At 40.8% G+C, this 24,806-nt stretch overlaps 1 protein-coding gene across 1 annotated transcript in view; it reads right to left on the bottom strand.

The window, feature by feature from the left end:
- LOC126263018 (collagen alpha-5(IV) chain-like) overlaps nt 1-24,806 on the bottom strand; it is a 609,289-nt gene that overhangs the window by 89,799 nt on the left and 494,684 nt on the right. Inside the window, exons 20-23 of the mRNA XM_049959984.1 lie at nt 23,940-24,055; nt 16,963-17,053; nt 7,615-7,772; nt 5,537-5,735 (exon numbers count right to left, since the gene is read on the bottom strand). Coding sequence (XP_049815941.1) covers nt 5,537-5,735; nt 7,615-7,772; nt 16,963-17,053; nt 23,940-24,055 — 564 coding nt within the window. The remainder of the gene's footprint in view (nt 1-5,536; nt 5,736-7,614; nt 7,773-16,962; nt 17,054-23,939; nt 24,056-24,806) is intronic.

Here is a 24,806-nt window from a genome sequence, read left to right as displayed (position 1 = left end):
TTTTTAAACAAATTCATGATAAACCCCCCCCCCCCATGAACCATGGACCTTGCCGTTGGTGGGGAGGCTTGCGTGCCTCAGCGATACAGATGGCCGTACCGTAGGTGCAACCACAACGGAGGGGTATCTGTTGAGAGGCCAGAGAAACATGTGGTTCCTGAAGAGGGGCAGCAGCCTTTTCAGTAGTTGCAGGGACAACAGTCTGGATGATTGACTGATCTGGCCTTGTAACATTAACCAAAACGGCCTTGCTGTGCTGGTACTGCGAACGGCTGAAAGCAAGGGGAAACTACAGCCGTAATTTTTTCCGAGGACATGCAGCTTTACTGTATGATTAAATGATGATGGCGTCCTCTTGGGTAAAATATTGCGGAGGTAAAATAGTCCCCCATTCGGATCTCCAGGCGGGGACTACTAAAGAGGACGTCGTTATCAGGAGAAAGAAAACTGGCGTTCTATGGATCGGAGTGTGGAATGTCAGATCCCTTAATCGGGCAGGTAGGTTAGAAAATTTAAAAAGGGAAATGGATAGGTTAAAGTTAGATATAGTGGGAATTAGGAACAAGACTTTTGGTCAGGTGATTACAGGGTGATAAATACAAAATAAAATAGAGGTAATGCAGGAGTAGGTTTAATAATGAATAAAAAAATAGGAGTGCGGGTTAGCTACTACAAACAGCATAGTGAACGCATTATTGTGGCCAAGATAGACACAAAGCCCATGCCTACTACAGTAGTACAAGTTTATATGCCAACTAGCTCTGCAAATGATGAAGAAATTGATTAAATGTATGACGAGATAAAAGAAATTATTCAGGTAGTGAAGGGAGACGAAAATTTAATAGTCATGGGTGACTGGAATTCGTCAGTAGGAAAAGGGAGAGAAGGAAACATAGTAGGTGAATATGGATTTGGGGGAAGAAATGAAAGAGGAAGCCGCCTTGTAGAATTTTGCACAGAGCATAACTTAATCATAGCTAACACTTGGTTCAAGAATCATAAAAGAAGGTTGTATACCTGGAAAAATCCTGGAGATACTAAAAGGTATCAGATAGATTATATAATGGTAAGACAGAGATTTAGGAACCAGGTATTAAATTGTAAGACATTTCCAGGGGCAGATATGGATTCTGACCACAATCTCTTGGTTATGAACTGCAGATTGAAACTGAAGAAACTGCAAAAAGGTGGGAATTTAAGGAGATGGGACCTGGATAAACTGAAAGAACCAGAGGTTGTAGAGAGTTTCAGGGAGAGCATAAGGGAACAATTGACAGGAATGGGGGAAAGAAATACAGTAGAAGAAGAATGGGTAGCTCTGAGGGATGAAGTAGTGAAAGCAGCAGACGATCAAGTAGGTAAAAAGACGAGGGCTGCTAGAAATCCTTGGGTAACAGAAGAAATATTGAATTTAATTGATGAAAGAAGAAAATATAAAAATGCAGTAAATGAAGCAGGCAAAAAGGAATACAAACGTCTCAAAAATGAGATCGACAGGAAGTGCAAAATGGCTAAGCAGGGATGGATAGAGGACAAATGTACGGATGTAGAGGCTTGTCTCACTAGGGGTAAGATAGATACTGCCTACAGAAAAATTAAAGAGACCTCTTGTATGAATATCAAGAGCTCAGATGGCAACCCAGTTCTAAGCAAAGAAGGGAAGCCAGAAAGGTGGAAGGAGTATATCGAGGGTTTATACAAGGGCGATGTACTTGAGGACAATATTATGGAAATGGAAGAGGATGTAGATGAAGATGAAATGGGAGATACGATACTGCGTGAAGAGTTTGACAGAGCACTGAAAGACCTGAGTCGAAACAAGGCCCCAGGAGTAGACAACATTCCATTAGAACTACTGACGGTCTTAGGAGAGCCAGTCCTGACAAAACTCTACCATCTGGTGAGCAATATGTATGAAACAGGCAAAATACCCTCAGACTTCAAGAAGAATGTGAAAATTACCGAACTATCAGTTTAATAAGTCACAGCCGCAAATTACTAACACGAATTCTTTACAGACGAATGGAAAAACTGGTAGAAGCGGACCTCGGGGAAGATCAGTTTGGATTCCGTAGAAATATTGGAACACGTGAGACAATACTGACCTTATGACGTATCTTAGAAGAAAGATTAAGAAAAGGCAAACCTACGTTTCTAGCATTTGTAGACTTAGAGAAAGCTTTTGACAATATTGACTGAAATACTCTCTTTCACATTCTAAAGGTGGCAGGGGTGAAATACAGGGAGCGAAAGGCTATTTACAATTTGTACAGAAACCAGATGGCAGTTATAAGAGTCGAGGGGCATGAAAGGGAAGCAGTGGTTGGGAAAGGAGTGAGACAGGGTTGTAGACTCTCCCCGATGTTATTCAATCTGTATATTGAGCAAGCAGTAAAGGAAAAAAAAGAAAAATTCGGAGTAGGTATTAAAATTCATGGAGAAGAAGTAAAAACTTTGAGGTTTGCTGATGACATTGTAATTCTGTCAGAGACAGCAAAGGACTTGGAAGAGCAGTTGAACGGAATGGACAGTGTCTTGAAAGGAGGATATAAGATGAACATCAACAAAAGCAAAACGAGGATAATGGAATGTAGACAAATTAAATCGGGTGATGCTGAGGGAATTAGATTAGGAAATGAGACACTTAAAGTAGTAAAGGAGTTTTGCTATTTAGGGAGTAAAATAACTGATGATGGTCGAAGTAGAGAGGATATAAAATGTAGACTGGCAATGGCAAGGAAATCGTTTCTGAAGAAGAGAAATTTGTTAACATCGAGTATAGATTTAAGTGTCAGGAAGTCGTTTCTGAAAGTATTTGTATGGAGTGTAGCCATGTATGGAAGTGAAACATGGACAATAACTAGTATGGACAAGAAGAGAATAGAAGCTTTCGAAATGTGGTGCTACAGAAGAATGCTGAAGATAAGGTGGGTAGATCATGTAACTAATGAGGAGGTATTGAATAGGTTTGGGGAGAAGAGAAGTTTGTGGCACAACTTGACTAGAAGAAGGGATCGGTTGGTAGGACATGTTTTGAGGCATCAAGGGATCACAAATTTAGCATTGGAGGGCAGCGTGGAGGGTAAAAATCGTAGAGGGAGACCAAGAGATGAATACACTAAGCAGATTCAGAAGGATGTAGGTTGCAGTAGGTACTGGGAGATGAAGAAGCTTGCACAGGATAGAGTAGCATGGAGAGCTGCATCAAACCAGTCTCAGGACTGAAGACCACAACAACAACAACAACAACATGATAACCGCTTTTAACATCAGGTTACAATAAGTATTTTATGATTCTTTTCTCAATAGTCACATAGTATATGTGACTAAATGAGTGACATTTTCTTTAAGAAAATGATGTTTTTCAAACAGTGATTCATATCAGATTTAATATTCCTCTAACAAAAAGTTCAAACACCTGTTTGCAGTATGTACTTTCATAGAACTGATGAAAAAAAAAATACTTCAGTAAAAAATCATTCTTGCCCTCAATAGACCACAAAATATCACTGGCTAAGGAGGTCAACCATGCTGTGTGTTACTGTTTCCAGCAGTTATTCCTGCTTAGTACTAATATAAGCCTGTGATCACATGCTTAAACCAGTTCACTCCAAGCAGCAGTCCAGTCGCATCATTACTAGCAGCAACATTAAGTCTGCAGCACTACACTTGCCACCAGTGCTAATGCTAACAACAGTTCTTGGACTTAGATCACTAACACAATGTTTTGCATTATCTGCTATCATTAACTTTCAGTGAGCCTGTTGCTGATTCTATTCCAGATTTACAGAACTCGTAATTTTTCAGTCTTGTCTTTTAATTCAAACATTAAGCCATTATTCACTGTCTCATTGAGTTAATGTTTCCATCTGCAATTCACAACAATAACTAGTTTACATAAATTTATTGTTGTCTAGACCTAGATCAGAATAACAAAGTGACTGAAAGCTAGCTGCCTACAAGACAACTACCATAGCAACAACCAATCAGAGCACAAGTTTGGTCACATCTTACATCCTCTGCAGAGTCGTCATATTGCTGTTACCTCTGTTGCTAGCTATAAATCGGCTGTGAGCAAAATCTGAGATCTGTGAAACAATTTGGTCTTACATGCTTTGTTATTCAGTGTGGTATGTTTCTTGCATGGAATGTGTGAACCTAACTGTGAAACTGCATAGGAAAATGACAAGATTATTGTGATCCTGCAAAAAGAAATGAAAATTGCACATTAACAGCTAACATATGAATGTAGTCAATAGAGAACTGCACAACTGCTGCTACTGGAGCCATATTGCACTTACATGCAACAGCAAACTGGCAACACCCCCACCCTCTTCCATTCTCAGATATCAATGATTTTTTATTCTGATCCAGGTAGAGTTTTACAGTTTGTGTGTCAGTTTTTGGATTCAATAGGTTACTATCCTTCAAAGAAGTTACCAGTGACATGACTGTGTCATTTCTATCTATGATGAAACAGTAGAATATCTGCCTGCAAAAGTGTATGTGGATTGTTCATTATTATCTAAAGAAAGAGTATGACACCTCACTAAATTTCTTTAGGCATTTCCCTGTTTTAAGAGTGAAATAATATGTCATGGGGGCTATAACTTGTTAAAAAGGCAGGTAATAAAATACTACACAACACCACACCATGTGAACAAATTAGCAACATCTTATTTCAAACAATTACAAGCACTATTCTTCAAAATGGTAAAAAGGTCTTGCTAAATATGTATGCTACCACTTCTTTCATAATACTGCTTGCAAATTAGTTTCCAAACATACAGTACAGTACACACCAGGATGTTAAAATCACAGTTCTATAGCATAATCATATCCCTTTGACCACAGAGATTCTGCCTAGGTCCACAATGAAATTTCAGTTTCCACCTGTATGGTGAAACGTTTGCTTTGGTTTGAATTGTTTCAACAATTTTGGCAAATAACCAAATGTTAGTTCCTTCCTGTGCTTAGGGCATTCTAAGAGAATTTTAGGGACATTGTACGGTAGGCATTTCTCTATTTTTATGAAATGTACAGAATCTATCATAATGTGATTTTTCTTTAGTATAGGGAACACAATATTCAAGAAGATTTAGTCATAAAACTATCTCACAAATTATTTAGTACTACAGCATGTTCAGCAATATCCAGTAGCATTCATTTCCTCTTCATTCAGACAAAAACAACCTGAGTGAAGTACATTAGAATTCACCACTAAAGTATTTTGCTAACAGTTGAACAATCTGGACCATGTGTCACTAAAAAGCCTCTTTTCTCCCTAAGTAAATGACTTCATGGCATTATCACATTGTGTGGTGATATGTGCATTAAAAAAACTTGAGTCACCAACTCATGACAGGGTCTTTTCTTATCTTCACAATGGATCTTCGGGGAATTGAAAGAAGTTTTGATAGTGTGGTACAAGTGAGAAACACTAAATCTACTTTTTAAGATACAGACAGCAGTGACAATTCCAACCCACATCAAGGAAAGAAAAAGAGAAGAGAGAGAGAGAGAGAACTGTCTGTACCTGGTCTTCCCATTAATCCTGGATCTCCATCTCCTCCTCTCATGCCTTTTGGCCCTTGGAGGCCTGGGTAACCATCATCACCCCTCTGTCCCTTCAAACCAGGTATACCATCTCTCCCCTTCAAACCAGGGTAACCTTTGGGGCCCTGTTCTCCTTGTAGGCCCTTAGGACCATCGGGTCCAGGGTCCCCAGGCAAGCCCTGAAAATAATCAAAACGAGAGAAAATCAAAAATTGGTGTAGTTTCAATAATTTATAGTTACTGAACAGGTTTAAATTGCATAGTATCTCACTTCTCTCAGTACATAGCAAGGGTACACATTTGAATAGCTTTCATTTCATTCTGCATAAGATGTGTTCACTAAACAGTTTACAACTGCCTATTCTCCATTAAAGTGTAGAATTTATTTTATGGGCTTGAACTTACCTTATTCACACAAATTTTCTTGTATTTGGACTGCATTTTTCACAAGAGTATTCATAAAATGCAAAGCAAACAATGTTCATAAAAATGTTCTCACAGATACAGTCTAAAAAAGCACAAAAAATTATATTTAGAGGACTTTTATCTAAGGAAAAGTGTTATTTCTGCCAAGACAAACTCTAGAGCTCTCCACAAACTTCTATATAATGCAAAAAATAGAACCCTATGAAGGTGTTTAACATTATTTTGGGGGAAAAAAATGAAATGATCATATGGCATCGTTGGCCAGGAGGCCCCATGCGGGAAAGTTTGGCCGCTGCATTGCAAGTTCTCTTTAGTTGATGAAATGATGACAAAAGACACACAACACCCAGCCATCACGAGGCAGAGAAAAATCCCGACCCCACCGGGAATCGAACCTGGGACCCCATGCGCAGGAAGCGAGAATGCTACTGCAAGACCACGAGCTGCAGACATTATTTTGGGAAGAATGTAGTTAGTTTATGGAGGAGTCCTCAATAGTGAACAAAACATATTAAATACTGCTTAGCTTCCAGATAAACTAGTTCCTCCACAGTGAGTCTTTCACTCTGTAGAGGAGTTTATGCTGTTGTGAAAATGCCTGACAGGCTGACTCTAATCTGGAATCTTGCCTGTCATGGGCAATGCCTGTACCAACCAGCTATCCAGGCAAATTTAACACTAGGCCCCCATAACTTCAATTCTGTCAGTATAACTGATGCAATGAGGTAGCTTACTCAGTATAAGCATTGCCAGTGAAAGACAAGGATCTGTGTTTGATTTATAGTCCAGGTTAGATTTTTAATAAATCATGAAGTTAGCCAGTTCCTTTTGAACCTGACAGAAAGAAAGAGACAATATAAGGAATGTCAGTTTTGAAAAAAAAAAAAAAGTAATGCAAAGCGACCTAATAATTTCTTCACGTGATACAGAAATGTTTCCGTCTATGAGGCAGGCTACCATTCAGAATTGGTACACAATGAATTGTGGAATGCCCCAGCCACAAATTAATTTGTTGATGCCTTTCAATACATCATCAGACTTAGCTGTGGTAAGAACAAAGACATACAATACAAAAGATGCCTCAAGTCAGATACATGCAACAGTGGACAACAATTTCCAGCAATATTTACAATGAAGTAAAGTGGGCACATAAGATACCGAAAACATATCTCCCTTATAGATGGAGCCAGGTGCCAAATTGACTACATGTCAAGATGTATGGCTCCATGTATATGAGAGTTGTATTTTCAGTACCTTATGTTGTCACTTTGGTGTGTTTCTTTTTTGTACTTCATTGTAAGTAATGATTGGAACTGTTGTCCACTGTCCCATATATTTTTCCTGAAACATGTTTTAGATTGTACAATTTTGTTCTTACCACAGCTACATCTGATGATAATTATTCAAAAGAATTTGTAACAAATACCTTCCACAATTCACTGTGTGGCAAACTAATATTTGTTTTGCTTCATTACTTCCCATTCAGTAAGGTCAGCAGTCACAGAAAATAATATGTGACAACAAATTCCAAAATGTTTATTTCAATGTAAGATGGCACAAAACAACATTAAATGGTATTCATCTCTCAACACGGAGCTTTTAAATCAAGGGAACTCTGTTTATGGTACTTACATTCCTGCCTCTTATTCCCGGCAGGCCTCCAAATCCACGGTCTCCCCTGAAGCCTTTGAAACCCTGTGGGCCAGCAGTAGATATTCCATTGTCTCCTGGCTGCCCTTTCAGACCATTCAGTCCTGGTAATCCTTGAATTCCCTCAGCTCCTTTGAAACCTAAAGGACAAGCAAAAACAGTTAAGAATTTTTAGCATATCGCAGCTCCGTCAGTAACTGTGATAGACTAAGATATTGCAAGATCTGCCTCAGTTGTGCAAATTTTCTGGTCTTTACCCAGATTTCAGCTAGAATGATCTAGTGTTTTTGAGAAGCATAAAATTACTATAACATGCCAGAATAAGGCACAATCAACATTAAAAATTAAAACCTATATACACTCCTGGAAATTGAAATAAGAACACCGTGAATTCATTGTCCCAGGAAGGGGAAACTTTATTGACACATTCCTGGGGTCAGATACATCACATGATCACACTGACAGAACCACAGGCACATAGACACAGGCAACAGAGCATGCACAATGTCGGCACTAGTACAGTGTATATCCACCTTTCGCAGCAATGCAGGCTGCTATTCTCCCATGGAGACGATCGTAGAGATGCTGGATGTAGTCCTGTGGAACGGCTTGCCATGCCATTTCCACCTGGCGCCTCAGTTGGACCAGCGTTCGTGCTGGACGTGCAGACCGCGTGAGACGACGCTTCATCCAGTCCCAAACATGCTCAATGGGGGACAGATCCGGAGATCTTGCTAGCCAGGGTAGTTGACTTACACCTTCTAGAGCACGTTGGGTGGCACGGGATACATGCGGACGTGCATTGTCCTGTTGGAACAGCAAGTTCCCTTGCCGGTCTAGGAATGGTAGAACGATGGGTTCGATGACGGTTTGGATGTACCGTGCACTATTCAGTGTCCCCTCGACGATCACCAGTGGTGTACGGCCAGTGTAGGAGATCGCTCCCCACACCATGATGCCGGGTGTTGGCCCTGTGTGCCTCGGTCGTATGCAGTCCTGATTGTGGCGCTCACCTGCACGGCGCCAAACACGCATACGACCATCATTGGCACCAAGGCAGAAGCGACTCTCATCGCTGAAGACGACACATCTCCATTCATCCCTCCATTCATGCCTGTCGCGACACCACTGGAGGCGGGCTGCACGATGTTGGGGCGTGAGCGGAAGACGGCCTAACGGTGTGCGGGACCGTAGCCCAGCTTCATGGAGACGGTTGCGAAGGGTCCTCGCCGATACCCCAGGAGCAACAGTGTCCCTAATTTGCTGGGAAGTGGCGGTGCGGTCCCCTACGGCACTGCGTAGGATCCTACGGTCTTGGCGTGCATCCGTGCGTCGCTGCGGTCCGGTCCCAGGTCGACGGGCACGTGCACCTTCCGCCGACCACTGGCGACAACATCGATGTACTGTGGAGACCTCACGCCCCACGTCTTGAGCAATTCGGCGGTACGTCCAACCGGCCTCCCGCATGCCCACTATACGCCCTCGCTCAAAGTCCGTCAACTGCACATACGGTTCACGTCCACGCTGTCGCGGCATGCTACCAGTGTTAAAGACTGCGATGGAGATCCGTATGCCACGGCAAACTGGCTGACACTGACGGCGGCGGTGCACAAATGCTGCGCAGCTAGCGCCATTCGACGGCCAACACCGCGGTTCCTGGTGTGTCCGCTGTGCCGTGCGTGTGATCATTGCTTGTACAGCCCTCTCGCAGTGTCCGGAGCAAGTATGGTGGGTCTGACACGCCGGTGTCAATGTGTTCTTTTTTCCATTTCCAGGAGTGTATATCGACCACCATATTTCTCTCTTGGTCGCCGCATACCATTTTCAGACATCAAGCATCGCACTTCCCTTTAAATTTAAGTTTGGCCCACTACTCTTTCATGAGAGTTGGACACCTTTATAGTTGAATTTAACAATTATGTAGCACAATAAAGTAAAACTTAGTTGCTTTAAATGCTTCCCCTTTCAATGATAACGATAACGTTACACATATATTGCATTACTTACAATGTTACATGTGGAAGATTATTCCCGTAACATTGTAAGTAATGCAATATATGTGTAACGTTATCGTTATCATTGAAAGGATGTTAGTACACCCCCCGTGAACCATGGACCTTGCCGTTGGTGGGGAGGCTTGCGTGCCTCAGCGATACAGATAGCCGTACCGTAGGTACAACCACAATGGAGGGGTATCTGTTGAGAGGCCAGACAAACGTGTGGTTCCTGAAGAGGGGCAGCAGCCTTTTCAGTAGTTGCAAGGGCAACAGTCTGGATGATTGACTCATCTGGCCTTGTAACAATAACCAAAACGGCCTTGCTGTGCTGGTACTGCGAACGGCTGAAAGCAAGGGGAAACTACGGCCGTAATTTTTCCCGAGGGCATGCAGCTTTACTGTATGATTAAATGATGATGGCGTCATCTTGGGTAAAATATTCCGGAGGTAAAATAGTCCCCCATTCGGATCTCCGGGCGGGGACAACCCAAGAGGATGTCGTTATCAGGAGAAAGAAAACTGGCGTTCTACGGATCGGAGCGTGGAATGTCAGATCCCTTAATCGGGCAGGTAGGTTAGAAAATTTAAAAAGGGAAATGGATAGGTTAAAGTTAGATATAGTGGGAATTAGTGAAGTTCGGTGGCAGGAGGAACAAGACTTCTGGTCAGGTGACTACAGGGTTATCAACACAAAGTCAAATAGGGGTAATGCAGGAGTAGGTTTAATAATGAATAGGAAAATAGGAATGCGGGTAAGCTACTACAAACAGCATAGTGAACGCATTATTGTGGCCAAGATAGATACGAAGCCCACACCTACTACAGTAGTACAAGTTTATATGCCAACTAGCTCTGCAGATGACGAAGAAATTGAAGAAATGTACGATGAAATAAAAGAAATTATTCAGATAGTGAAGGGAGACGAAAATTTAATAGTCATGGGTGACTGGAATTCGAGTGTAGGAAAAGGGAGAGAAGGAAACGTAGTAGGTGAATATGGATTGGGGCTAAGAAATGAAAGAGGAAGCCGCCTGGTAGAATTTTGCACAGAGCATAACTTAATCATAGCTAACACTTGGTTTAAGAATCATGATAGAAGGTTGTATACATGGAAGAACCCTGGAGATAATAAAAGGTATCAGATAGATTATATAATGGTAAGACAGAGATTTAGGAACCAAGTTTTAAATTGTAAGACATTTCCAGGGGCATATGTGGACTCTGACCACAATCTATTGGTTATGACCTGTAGATTAAAACTGAAGAAACTGCAAAAAAGTGGGAATTTAAGGAGATGGGACCTGGATAAACTGAAAGAACCAGAGGTTGTAGAGAGTTTCAGGGAGAGCATAAGGGAACAATTGACAGGAATGGGGGAAAGAAATACAGTAGAAGAGGAATGGGTAGCTTTGAGGGATGAAGTAGTGAAAGCAGCAGAGGATCAAATAGGTAAAAAGACGAGGGCTAGTAGAAATCCTTGGGTAACAGAAGAAATATTGAATTTAATTGATGAAAGGAGAAAATATAAAAATGCAGTAAATGAAGCAGGCAAAAAGGAATACAAACGTCTCAAAAATGAGATCGACAGGAAGTGCAAAATGGCTAAGCAGGGATGGCTAGAGGACAAATGTAAGAATGTAGAGGCTTTTCTCACTAGGGGTAAGATAGATACTGCCTACAGGAAAATTAAAGAGACCTTTGGAGGTAAGAGAACCACTTGTATGAACATCAAAAGCTCAGATGGAAACCCAGTTCTAAGCAAAGAAGGGAAAGCAGAAAGGTGGAAGGAGTATATAGAGGGTCTATACAAGGGCGATGTACTTGAAGACAATATTATGGAAATGGAAGAGGATGTAGATGAAGATGAAATGGGAGATACGATACTGCGTGAAGAGTTTGACAGAGCACTGAAAGACCTGTGTCGAAACAAGGCCCCCGGAGTAGACAACATTCCATTGGAACTACTGACGGCCTTGGGAGAGCCAGTCCTGACAAAACTCTACCATCTGGTGAGCAAGATGTATGAAACAGGTGAAATACCCTCAGACTTCAAGAAGAATATAATAATTCCAATCCCAAAGAAAGCAGGTGTTGACAGATGTGAAAATTACCGGACAATCAGTTTAATAAGCCACAGCTGCAAAATACTAACACGAATTCTTTACAGACGAATGGAAAAACTAGTAGAAGCCAGCCTCGGGGAAGATCAGTTTGGATTCCGTAGAAATACTGGAACACGTGAGGCAATACTGACCTTATGACTTATCTTAGAAGAAAGATTAAGGAAAGGCAAACCTACGTTTCTAGCATTTGTAGACTTAGAGAAAGCTTTTGACAATGTTGACTGGAATACTCTCTTTCAAATTCTAAAGGTGGCAGGGGTAAAATACAAGGAGCGAAAGGCTATTTACAATTTGTACAGAAACCAGATGGCAGTTATAAGAGTCGAGGGACATGAAAGGGAAGCAGCGGTTGGGAAGGGAGTAAGACAGGGTTGTAGCCTCTCCCCGATGTTATTCAATCTGTATATTGAGCAAGCAGTAAAGGAAACAAAAGAAAAATTCAGAGTAGGTATTAAAATCCATGGAGAAGAAATAAAAACTTTGAGGTTCGCCGATGACATTGTAATTCTGTCAGAGACAGCAAAGGTCTTGGAAGAGCAGTTGAACGGAATGGATAGTGTCTTGAAGGGAGGATATAAGATGAACATCAACAAAAGCAAAACGAGGATAATGGAATGTAGCCGAATTAAGTCGGGTGATGTTGAGGGTATCAGATTAGGAAATGAGACACTTAAAGTAGTAAAGGAGTTTTGCTATTTGGGGAGCAAAATAACTGATGATGGTCGAAGTAGAGAGGATATAAAATGTAGACTGGCAATGGCAAGGAAAGCGTTTCTGAAGAAGAGAAATTTGTTGACATCGAGTATAGATTTAAGTGTCAGGAAGTCATTTCTGAAAGTCTTTGTATGGAGTGTAGCCATGTATGGAAGTGAAACATGGACAGTAAATAGTTTGGACAAGAAGAGAATAGAAGCTTTCGAAATGTGGTGCTACAGAAGAATGCTCAAGATTAGATGGGTAGATCACGTAACTAATGAGGAGGTATTGAATAGGATTGGGGAGAGGAGAAGTTTGTGGCACAACTTGACCAGAAGAAGGGATCGGTTGGTAGGACATGTTCTGAGGCATCAAGGGATCACCAATTTAGTATTGGAGGGCAGCGTGGAGGGTAAAAATCGTAGGGGGAGACCAAGAGATGAATACACTAAGCAGATTCAGAAGGATTTAGGTTGCAGTAGGTACTGGGAGATGAAGAAGCTTGCACAGGATAGAGTAGCATGGAGAGCTGCATCAAACCAGTCTCAGGACTGAAGACCACAACAACAACAACATGTTAGTACACTTGACCTATGTCGGTCAATAGCACATAAGCATGATGACGGAGATGTTGTACCCTCCGCCACACTTAAATTAATTTGCATGACCTATGTTGGTCAATAGCATAGATGAACTTAACATTGTAGATTATATGTTAGTACACTTGACCTGTGTCGGTCAATAGCACATAAGCGTGTTGTAACCGCCACCACACTTTAATTAATATACGTAACCTATGTCGGTCAATAGCATAGATGAATTTAACAATTATGCAGCAAAGTAAAGTAGAACTTAGCTGCTCTAAATATTTCCCCTTTTAATGATAACAATAAAATTACATGCATATAGCGTTATTTACAATGTTACCTATAGAACATATTTCCCATCTAACAGACATTGTAGACTATATTTTAGTATACTTGACCTATGTCAGTCAATAGCACTTAAGCATGATGACAGAGACATTGTACCCTCCACCACACTTTAATTAATATGCTTGACCTATATTGGTCAATAGTAATAGTGTGATGACAGGGGCATTGTATGCCCAGTCACACCCTAATTACATTATAGATAATGAGTAAGGTTTTAAATAAGTGAGACAAGTAAAGTGCTCACTACTAGTCTTATTCGGTGGAGATACTTTACACGATGACCATATGTGCATAAAGTCGTAAAGGTAATCCTTAAACTTTATATACCCAACAAGTAAATTTCCTACAGTTTAATACAATTTGCATATAGTTGATACACGTAGGGACTGCATCTACATAATGCTTAGTTTGCTTAAAATTACAGTTATCAGCTCCCAATACATGATAAACAGACAGCCAATGATATACAGCCTTGACTCTCTGTATGCACACGTGCATGAGTTGCTATGTGCTCAGTGCAATTCTGCGTGCAATGGTCAGTGCCAACCTATTTGGCTCTGCCAACCGACCACATGGCGAACTGATGCCGGGGCTGGACTTCAGTTAAGTAGTTTTAATTCGGCATGGTACCATGGTACTATAGGTTTTAATTTTTAATGTTGACTGTGATTTACTCTGGCATGTTATAGTAATTTTATGCTTCTAAAGAAGGCTAGATTATTCTAGCCAAAACCTGGGTAAAGACCAGAAAATTTGCGCAACTGAAGCGGATCTTGCAATATCTTTTTCAAAAAAGTTAATTCATTATATGAGTCACTGGATATTGAAACTGTTATTATACTTGTTCTTTTTATCTAACACATCAGACACCGTCATTAAGCTGAATAATTTCTAGAATACATCGCACAGCATTTATTATCATTAACACTTATCAAATGAAATAACCTCATAAGATAGGAGCACATGAATAACATTTTCAAGCATGAGAAAGACAATTTTTCATTGCTCTTCCTTCAGCTGGTTTCAAATTTTGTTAAGAAAAGTGACATTAAAAAAACTTAAACTTACTTATATAGAAAAGAAACAATCAGTATGCCAACAAAATTGTGAATTTGTTTCAAAAAATTATATAATATTTTATCTTAAAATAAGAACAGAGAACATGGTGAAGCAGAAGGTATGTGACAACAGAAAACCCAAAATGACAAGTTTCAAACACAAATATTGTCTTTTTTACCACTTTAGCTATTTCTTTGTTATTAATATCACAAGGAGTTTTTACTACCTGATTACTCAAAGAGACTTGCTTGCTACAAACACATTTCCTATTTTTAGCAAAACACAACACTCAATCAGTCTATGTTGCATATAGTAAATAAATATTTTTACTTTCCGCATAGTAATAATAATGCTTCCAGCATTTTAAAACTAAAACTTATATATAGAGCATGTAGGAGTTAGAATCACAGTTTGAATCTACTTTGATGCCATATATATCTAACACCTATCTTAATACTATGTTTGACTGACTTTACTTTCTTTTCACACCACTTATCATTGTTATACATTTTTCTTTGTCCTTATTGTGTTTGACTTACAATAAATAAATCACTCTGATTTGAGAAAATGAGCTCTATAGCTAACTATTCCAAACTTTCAAAGCCTTGATCAATCTGTGCCAAATACATGATAGGAATACAAATACATGACAGGAATGCCTATTTATAGTGAAAGTTCTAGCAGAATATAAATACTTTAGGAGTAAATGAGACCACTAACCAAACAGTAGAAGCACGCATTGAGTCACTGACAGACACACAATAATGTATTAAAACTTGCTAGCTTTTGGATGTTGGATGTATCCTTCAATGAGATAGATCTCTATCTCTCTCTCTCTCTCTCTCTCTCTCTCTATCTATCTCTCTCTCTCTCTCTCTCTCTCTCTCTCTCTCTCACACACACACACACACAAACACACACGCACACACACACACACACACACACACACACACACATTGTGCTAACTGAACATACTATACTGGGACTGAAGTTTTGCACGTGGACTGGGCTGAGTGGTTGTGTTGAGTCAGGTTGGTAAAAGGAGAAAAGATGAGAAATGGGAGGAGGGGTAAGGGAGCAGTAGCTGGCAGCTTGGAGGAAGACAGCCAGTGTGCAGGATAGGAATGCAAGTGAAGGAGTCAGCACATGTATGGGATAGAAATGCGATACATGAGCACCAGAGCCAGTGGGTTCATGTGCCACACAATGATGATGATGTGAAGGTGTGGTTTGTAAGGGGGTGACAGGTCAGAGGAAGGGGAGACTATGGGAGAGAGGGTTGGGTGCAGTGGGAGATTGTAGGCAGGAGGATTACGGGAGTGAATGATGTGTTCCAAATATAATGCCCATCTGCAAGGTTCAGAAAAGCTGGTGCTGAGGGGAAGGATTCAATAGCACAGGTTTTGTAACAGCCATTGAACTCAAGCATGTTTGTTCAGCAGCATGCTTCAGCACTGGGTGGTCAATTCTGTTCTTGGCTACATTTTGGTGGTGATCACCCATTCTGGTGGACAGTTGGTTGGTGGTCACACTGACAAAAATGCTGTGCTGAAATTGCAGCAGAGGAGGATTAAATGAGTGTCTGTCTTGAAGTTGTGAATTGTCGTTCTTTCTTCTGTTGAGACGTTTGAATTCTTGGCAAGGGACCTGGGGAAGGATGGTCATGCTAGGTTAGAGGTAAGAAATAATTCCTCAAAGGTGACTTGCGTGTGGTAGGTGAGGTCACACTTGGGTGGAGGTGTGAATTGCGAGAGGCAGGTTTAATTTTTGGGATTAGGGTAGCTTTTGTTGAAGGGAATGATCCAAAGAAGTGTTTCCATTGTAGAGACCAGGAGGAGAGTAGGTCCTTGACAAGTCCTGCTTCACTGAACTTGAGTGTGTGGCAGAATGTGAGTCCTTCAGGTAGAACTGTGCTGCACGAACTCACTGGCTCTAGTGCCAGAATATCACATTCCTATCCCATACATCTGTTGCCTCCATCTCTCACATTCCTATCCCACACACTGGCTGCCTCCCTCCAAGCCATCAGCTACCCCTCCCCAACCTCTCCTCCTGCTTCCCACCTCTTCGTCCCTTTGTTTTGTTTTAAACCAACTCAACACCTCACCCCAGTCCAACGACAGAACTTCAATTGTGGTCCTGTGTGTTAATCCAGATAGAGAGAGAGAGAGAGAGAGAGAGAGAGAGAGAGATCTCAAGCTAATTAAAGGACATGTCCAAAAGCTAGGAAGTTTTCCTCCTTTTTTGTGTGCCCGTTGATGACTGAACACTTCTGCTATTCAGTGTGCGGTCTTCTTTACTCTTAAATCATTTATTATACCTTTTGATGATAATATGAATATTTTTGAGCCGAATGGCAATCACTTTGTATGAATTCAAAATTAATTGTTTAATTTTATGTACATCCACCTGTAGGCTCAACCGTCACAGTGAAAACCAATTATTTCAATGATTTCGTTATGTCATTTACAAGTCAACTCATCAGCTCTGCACAGAAGCTGCAATGCAATATTTTTTTACCTGGTTCTCCTTGGTCTCCTTGTAAACCACTGAAAGATGGTTCTCCAGGCAAACCAGCCAATCCCGGTATACCAATGTCACCTCTTGGACCCTGTAATATATTAGTAGGTGAATGAAATTGATTAAAAAACACACAAACACAAATTTCAAGCTTTTGCAACCCAAGATTGCTTCATCAGAAAAGAGGGAAAGACGAAAGGATGTGGGCTTTAAGGGAGAGGGTAAGGAGTCATTCCAATCCCGGGAGTGGAAAGACTTACCTTAGGGGGAAAAAAGGACAGGTATACACTCACACATACACACATATCTGTGTAGTGCTAGAATGGAAACAGGGATGGGGCTGGATGGGTGAGGACAGTGACTAACGAAGATTGAGGTCAGGGTGGTTATGGGAACGTAGGACGTATTGCAGGGAAAGTTCCCACCTGCGCAATTCAGATAATCTGGTGTTGGTGGACAGGATCCATATGGCACAGGCTGTGAAGCAGTCATTGAGATGAGGGATATCATCCTCGGCAGTGTGTTCAGGAACAGGATGGTCCACTTGTTTTTTGGCCACAGTTTGTCGGTGGCCGTTCATGCGGACAGACAGCTTGTTGGTTGTCATGCCTACATAGAATGCACCATGGTGGTTGCAGCTTAGCTTGTAAATCACATGACTGGTTTCACAGGTAGCCCTGCCTTTGTTAGTGACCAGACTGGAGTAGGTGGTGATAGGAGGATGTATGGGACAGGTCTTACATCTAGGTCTATTACAGGGGTATGAGCCATGAGGTAAGGGATTGGGAGCAGGGGTTATGTAAAGGATGGACGAATACATTGTGTAGTTTCAGTGGACAGTGGAAAACCACTGTGGGGATGGGAAGGATTCGGGGGAGGACATTTCTCATTTCAGGGCATGACGAAAGGTAATCGAAACCGTGGTGGAGAATGTAATTCAGTTGCTCCAGTCCCGGATGGTACTGGGTTATGAGGGGAATGCTCCTCTGTGTGGCCAGACTTTGGGAGGTGGTGGGAGACTGGAAAGATAAGGCATGGGAGATTTGTTTTTGTACAAGGATGGGAGGATAATTACGGTCAGTGAAGGCTTCAGTGAGACCCTCGGTATTTTTTGAGAGGGACTGCCCGTCACTGCAGATGCGCCAACCATGGACGGCTAGGCTGTATGGAAGGGACTTCTTGGTATGGAATGGGTGGCAGCTGTCGAAGTGGAGGTATTGCTGGTGGTTGGTAGGTTTGATATGGATGGAGGTACTGATGTAGCCATCTCTGAGGTGAAGGTCAATATCTAGGAAGGTGGCTTGTTGGGTTGAGTAGGACCAGGTGAAACAAATGGAGGAGAAGTTGTTGAGGTTCTGGAGGAATGAGAATAAGGTGTCCTCACCTTCAATCCAGATAGCAAAGATGTCATGAATGAATCAGAACCAGTTGAGGGGTTTAGGATTCTGGGTTTTTAGGAAGGATTCCTCTAGATGGCCCATGAATAGGTTAGCATAGGATGGTGCCATGTGGGTGCCCATAGCCGTACCGCACATTCATTTGTAGGTAATGCCTTCAAAGGAGAAGTAATTGTGGGTGAGGATATAGTTTGTCATGGAGACTAGGAATGAGGTTGTTGGTTTGGAATCCATAGGGCGTCTGGAAAGGTAGTGTTCGATACCAGTAAGGCCAAGGGCATTAGGAATATTAGTGTACAGGTAGGTGGCATCAACAGTGATGAGCAGGGCACTGTGTGGTAAAGGGACAGGAACTGTGCAGAGTCGGTTGAGGAAATGGTTGGTATCTTTATATAGGAGGATAGGTTCCAGGTAATAGGTTGAAGTTGGTGGTCCACAAGAGCAGAGATTCTCTCAGTGGGGGCACAGTAACCGGCCACAATGAGGCGTCCTGGGTGGTTGGGTTTATGGACTTAAGGAATCATGTAGAAGGTGGGTGTGTGGGGAGTGGTAGGGGTAAGTAGAGAGATGGACTCTGGGGAGGGGTTCTGGGATGGGCCTAAGGATTTGAGTACTGATTGGAGATCCTGCTGGATTACTGGAATGGGATCACTGTGGCATGGTTTGTAGGTGGAAGTATCCGACAGCTGATGGAGTCCTTCTGCCACATAATCCTTGTGGTTCAAAACAATGGTGGTGGAACCTTTGTCAGCAGAAAGGATTATAAGGTCGGTATGGATGGGTGAGGACAGTGACTAACGAAGGTTGACGCCAGTAGAGTTATGAGAACGTAGGATGTATTGCAGGGAAAGTTCCCACCTGCGCGATTCTGAAAAGTTGGTGTTGGTGGAAAGGATCCATATGGCACAGGCTGTGAAGCAGTCATTGAGATGAGGGATATCATGCTTGGCAGTGTGTTCAGCAACAGGGTGGTCCACTTGTTTTTTGGCCACAGTTTGTCGGTGGCCGTTCGTGCAGACAGACAGCTTGTTGGTTGTCATGCCTACATAGAATGCAGCACAGTGGTTGCAGCTTAGCTTGTAAATCACATGACCGGTTTCACAGGTAGCCCTGCCTTTGATGGGATAGGTGATGTTAGTGACCAGACTGGAGTAGGTGGTGGTAGGAGGATGCATGGGACAGGTATATTACAGGGGTATGAGCCATGAGGTAAGGGATTGGGAGCAAGGGTTGTGTAAGGATGGACGAGTATTTTGTGTAGATTTGGAGGACAGCGGAATACCACAGTAGGAAGGGTGAAAAGGATAGTGGGCAGGACATTTCTCATTGCAGGGCATATATATGGGTGCGTGCGTGCACTATCTACCTTAGTTATAGGCTGAATGAATGCATCCATGAAAATTTTAGAACTCTGAGCAAAAATTCTTGGCAATGCACATCACCCGAGTAGCAGTTACACCCAACATCCACAACTATTTGTTGGGTGTATTCTAATTTTCTCTTAGTTAGTTAGTTAGTTAGTTAGTTAGTTATGTTTTCCATTGATCGATCTAATGGTAACTGTTATCATGTGGAATGTGTCAAGTGCATTAGAAATGAACACGTGGATCAAGGGGTTTAAACAAAAAAAACTCAATGTTTTTATTACCTGACCCATTCCCTTAAATGGCACAAAATACATATATTATACCTATAGATTTATTTACTCCTATTCAAGAATTCATCCATGGTATAGAAAGAGTTGACAGACAACATAATAGGGAGTCAAACTTTTTTACAAATAGCTCCCAATCTCCTAATGGGAGCTGTACACTGTTGTTAATATCAACACTACATTATCTAGCTGTAGCTCACATGCACAAACTTCAAACTGCTGATCGACGCAAAACTTGCTTACTTCTCCAGTTTTGTACTTATACCCTTGTTTTATGTACATGGCAACTCCTCCTTTATCCATGCTAGATCTGCAAGTGTAAGATGCTAAATTACACCCATTTATACTGACACAGTTTCTACCTTCTACAGCTTGCTGTAGTACCATGAAAGTTAATCAAAATGGCTCTGAGCACTATGGGACTCAACTGCTGTGGTCATTAGTCCCCTAGAACTTAGAACTACTTAAACCTAACTAACCTAAGGACATCACACACATCCATGCCCGAGGCAGGATTCGAACCTGCGACCGTAGCAGTCGCACGGTTCCGGACTGCGCGCCTAGAACCGCGAGACCACCGCGGCCAGCAAAAGTTAATCCCTGATGACTTAACACATGTCCTACCATCCTCTCTCTTCTTCTTTTCAATGTTTCCCACATGGTCTTTTCTTCGCCAATTCTGTAGAGAACCTCCTCATTGCTTATCGTACCTGTGCCTAATTTTCAACATCCCTCTGTCACAAACACTTTGATTCTTTTCTTTGATGAATTTCCTACATGATTTACTACCATACAATGTGTTGCTCCAAATGTACATTTTCAGAAATTTGTTCCTCAAATTTAAGCCTATGTTTGATACTGGTAGACTTTCGAGGGTCAGGAATGCCCTCTTTGTTGTGCTAATCTGATTTTTATATGCTCTTTGCTTATCTGCCATGTGGTATTTTGCTTCCAAGATAGTGTAATTGCTTAGCTTTGTATATTTCAAGGTCAATTTTGATGTTAAGTTTATTGCAAATCTCACTTCTGCTACCCCTCATCACTTTTGTCTTTCTTTGGTTTACTCTCAATCCATGTTCTGTGTTCAATATACTGGTCATTCCATTCTAAAGATCCTCCAATTCTTCTTCACTTGCACTGGCAATGTCATCCATGAATCTTATCAATAACATACTCTCACCCTGAGTTTTAATCCCACTCTTGAAACTTTCTTTTATATTCATCATTGCTTCTTCGGTGTATAAAGTGAACAGTAGGCTGAAAGACTGAAACCTTATCTTACATCCTTTTAAATCCAAACACTTCATTCTTAATCTCCCATTCTTATTGTGCCCTCTTGGTTCTTATACCTTCCCATATAGCTTGTTGTTGTTGTGGTCTTCAGTCCTGAGACTGGTTTGATGCAGCTCTCCAAGCTACTCTATCCTGTGCATGCTTCTTCATCTCCCAGTACCTACTGCAGCCTACATCCTTCTGAATATGCTTAGTGTATTCATCTCTTGGTCTCCCTCTACGATTTTTACCCTCCACGCTGCCCTCCAATACTAAATTGGTGATCCCTCAATGTCTCAGAACATATCCTACCAACTAATCCCTTCTTCTAGTCAAGTTGTGCCACAAGCTCCTCTTCTCCCCAATTCTATTCAATACCTCCTCATTAGTTATGTGATCTACCCATCTAATCATCAGCATTCTTCTGTAGCACCACATTTCGAAAGCTTTTATTCTCTTCTTGTCTAAACTATTTATTGTCCATGTTTCACTTCCATACATGGCTACATTCCATGCACATACTTTCAGAAACGACTTCCTGACATTTAAATATATACTCGATGTTAACAAATTTTTCTTCTTCAGAAACACTTTCCTTGCCATTGCCAGTCTACATTTTATATCCTCTCTACTTCGACCATCAGCAGTTATTTTGCTCCCCAAATAGCAAAACTCCTTTACTACTTTACGTGTGTCATTTCCTAATCTTATTCCCTCAGCATCACCCAACTTAATTTGACTACATTCCATTATCCTCATTTTGCTTTTGTTGATGTTCATCTTATACCCTCCTTTCAAGACACTGTCCATTCCATTCAACTGCTCTTCCAAGTCCTTTGCTGTCTCTGACAGAATTACAATGTCATCAGCGAACCTCAAAGTTTTTATTTCTTCTCCATGGATTTTAATACCTACTCCAAGCTTTTCTTTTGTTTCCTTTATTTCTTGCTCAATATACAGATTGAATAACATCAGGGATAGGCTACAACCCTGTCTCACTCCCTTCCCAACCATTGCTTCCCTTTCATACCCCTTGACTCGTATGACTGCCATCTGGTTTCTGTACAAATTGTAACTAGCCTTTTGCTCCCTGTATATAGCTTATTCATACTTTTTTCAGCATTTCAAATATCTTGCGCCATATTTTCTTTCTTTTTCTAGGTTTCCAAATCCTGTGAACTTGTCTTGATTCTTCTGAAGTCATGCTTCCATTATCAAGTGCAACGTCAGACCTGGCTCTCCATTGCCTTTCCCTTTTCTATAGTCAAATGGTCATCATATAATATGAGTAATACGCAATTTTCTTTTCCATTCTTCAGTATACTATTCTCGTCAGCAAGCTTGATACAAGAGCTGTCAAAGCTGATTGTGTGATAAGTCTCACATTTATCCACCTTTCCACTGTTGCTTTTTATTCCACCGAAGATTATTTTGACTTTTCTATACTCTGAATCAGTCCCTCCAACTACCATTCTTTCTTGATCGTTTCACATTTTTCATCTTGGCTTCCCAGCACTTCCTATTTATTTCATTCCTTATACTTGTACTTCTGTATTCTTACCTTTCCCTACACACTTATGGACTTGATTCTTTTGTTGAAAAATTGAAATATTTCTTCTGTTACCCAAGGTTTCTTAGCTGATATCTTCCTTGTACCTCTGTTTGTCTGTTCAACATCTGGGTTTGTCCTTTTTAGAGATGTCCATTCCTCTTCAGAGGAACTGCCTACTTTGGTGTTCATTATCTCAGCATCTAAGCCTTAGAGAACTTCAAATGAATCTCATCATTCCTCAGTCCTTCAGTACCCCACTTCTTCCCACTGATTCTGCAAGATGATTTCCTTAAACTTCAATCTAATCTTCATTATTACTAAACTGTGGTCTTTGTTTATATCTGCTCATGGGTACACCTTACCTAATTTTGAAATCTTTGTTTGACAATGATGTAATCCAACTGGTATCTTCCCATCTTTCCAGGCCTTTTTCAAGTATACCACCTCTTCTTGTGACTATTATACTGGCATTCATAAATACACTACATTTAGAATTTTAGAAACATTTTTGTATTTCATCCTCTGCATTCACATACTTTTTGGTAATGAAAGTCAGCAACCCTAGAGATCTGAAATAGTGGGAAGTTACAAGTGTCATAGAGAACTGGTGACAAGTCAGAGATGAGACAAGTAACGACCAAAATATGTAGTGCACATGAAAAAATATGAGAAACAAAGTAAATAGCAGAGTGGAAAAACAATAAAGAAACAAAGAGTGATGGAGTGTGAGTGTCAAGAAATTTTTAAAACAGTGTGTGACCGGAAATAGGCCTCCAACAGTAGGGCTTTACATAGGAGCTGAGGTCAAGAAGAAATCAATCATCGATTACCAAGCAACACCAACACGCCAGCTGTAGCATTATGATAAAAACTTATGATAAATATGCTTTTAATGTTGCTCACAATATAAATAATAGGAGAGGTTATCCATATTAAGTATATGGCATGAGTGAGAACAATAAAATTAAATATTTAATAATAACAATAATAATAATAATTTATTTCCGTAGATATTCTTAAAACAGCGACTGGAGTTCCATAATTCAAAAAATATATCTGTGTATATCAATTGTATGTTTGTTATTACATCGTCAGTACTCACAGGGAAGCCTATTCGTCCTTGAGGACCAGGAATTCCAGGAAAACCCCTGTCTCCCTCAGTACCTTTAGGGCCAGGTAAACCAGTAATACCGACTCGTCCAGGGAAGCCCTTGGAACCTGATATACATCAAGGAAGTAAAATAAAAATTTTACAAGTAAAAGTAACATTGCTTTATAAATCAGTAACAAAAATTATATAAAATAGTGCGACAAAAGAGAACTTATAGTTAAAAATGTCATCAATTTGTATTGTTTTGTACTGAATGTAAAAATTTCTGTTCACAATTACTTTGCATTAATAGAAAGTATTTACAAAAGTTAAGACACTTGCCTGGTCTTTCTTTATGACATGATTTTTAATGTAGATTATATAAGCTTATTCCATCTCTGAGTTGCATTCATTTCAAGAAAACATAAACAATCTGATAGTTTTGATGAAAAATTTATTAGGCAGTGCTTTCAGGAACTTTACTATGATTCAGCATAGATCTTGTTTAATTAATAACATATTATGTGGGAAGTCTGCTGTGCAATAGACTGTTCTCCATAGTGGGAATATCAACAATATAAGCAAAAGACAGATTGCTATTTACCATAAAGAACACATTAAGCTGCAGGTAGGCATAATAAAAAGACATTTACATATAGCTTTCGGCCACAGCCTTCATCAGGAAAAGAGCAACACACACCATTCATACACACAAGCAAGTATACCTCAGCACATGTGACCGCCAACTCCAGCATCTCAGGCTGAATTGCAACTATCACATAACATCCAAGCAGTAGTCCGAGGGGGAAGAGAAGGGGAAGGGATAGTAGTGTACTGGCGGGGAGAGAGACGAATGCATTCTGGTAGAGTGTGCAGATA

The sequence above is a fragment of the Schistocerca nitens genome, chromosome 6 (assembly GCF_023898315.1).
Source record: "Schistocerca nitens isolate TAMUIC-IGC-003100 chromosome 6, iqSchNite1.1, whole genome shotgun sequence".
Classification (NCBI taxonomy): Eukaryota; Metazoa; Arthropoda; class Insecta; order Orthoptera; family Acrididae; genus Schistocerca; species Schistocerca nitens.
The sequence above is the reverse complement of the archived record's forward strand: the minus strand, read 5'-3'. Positions and strand labels throughout refer to the sequence as shown.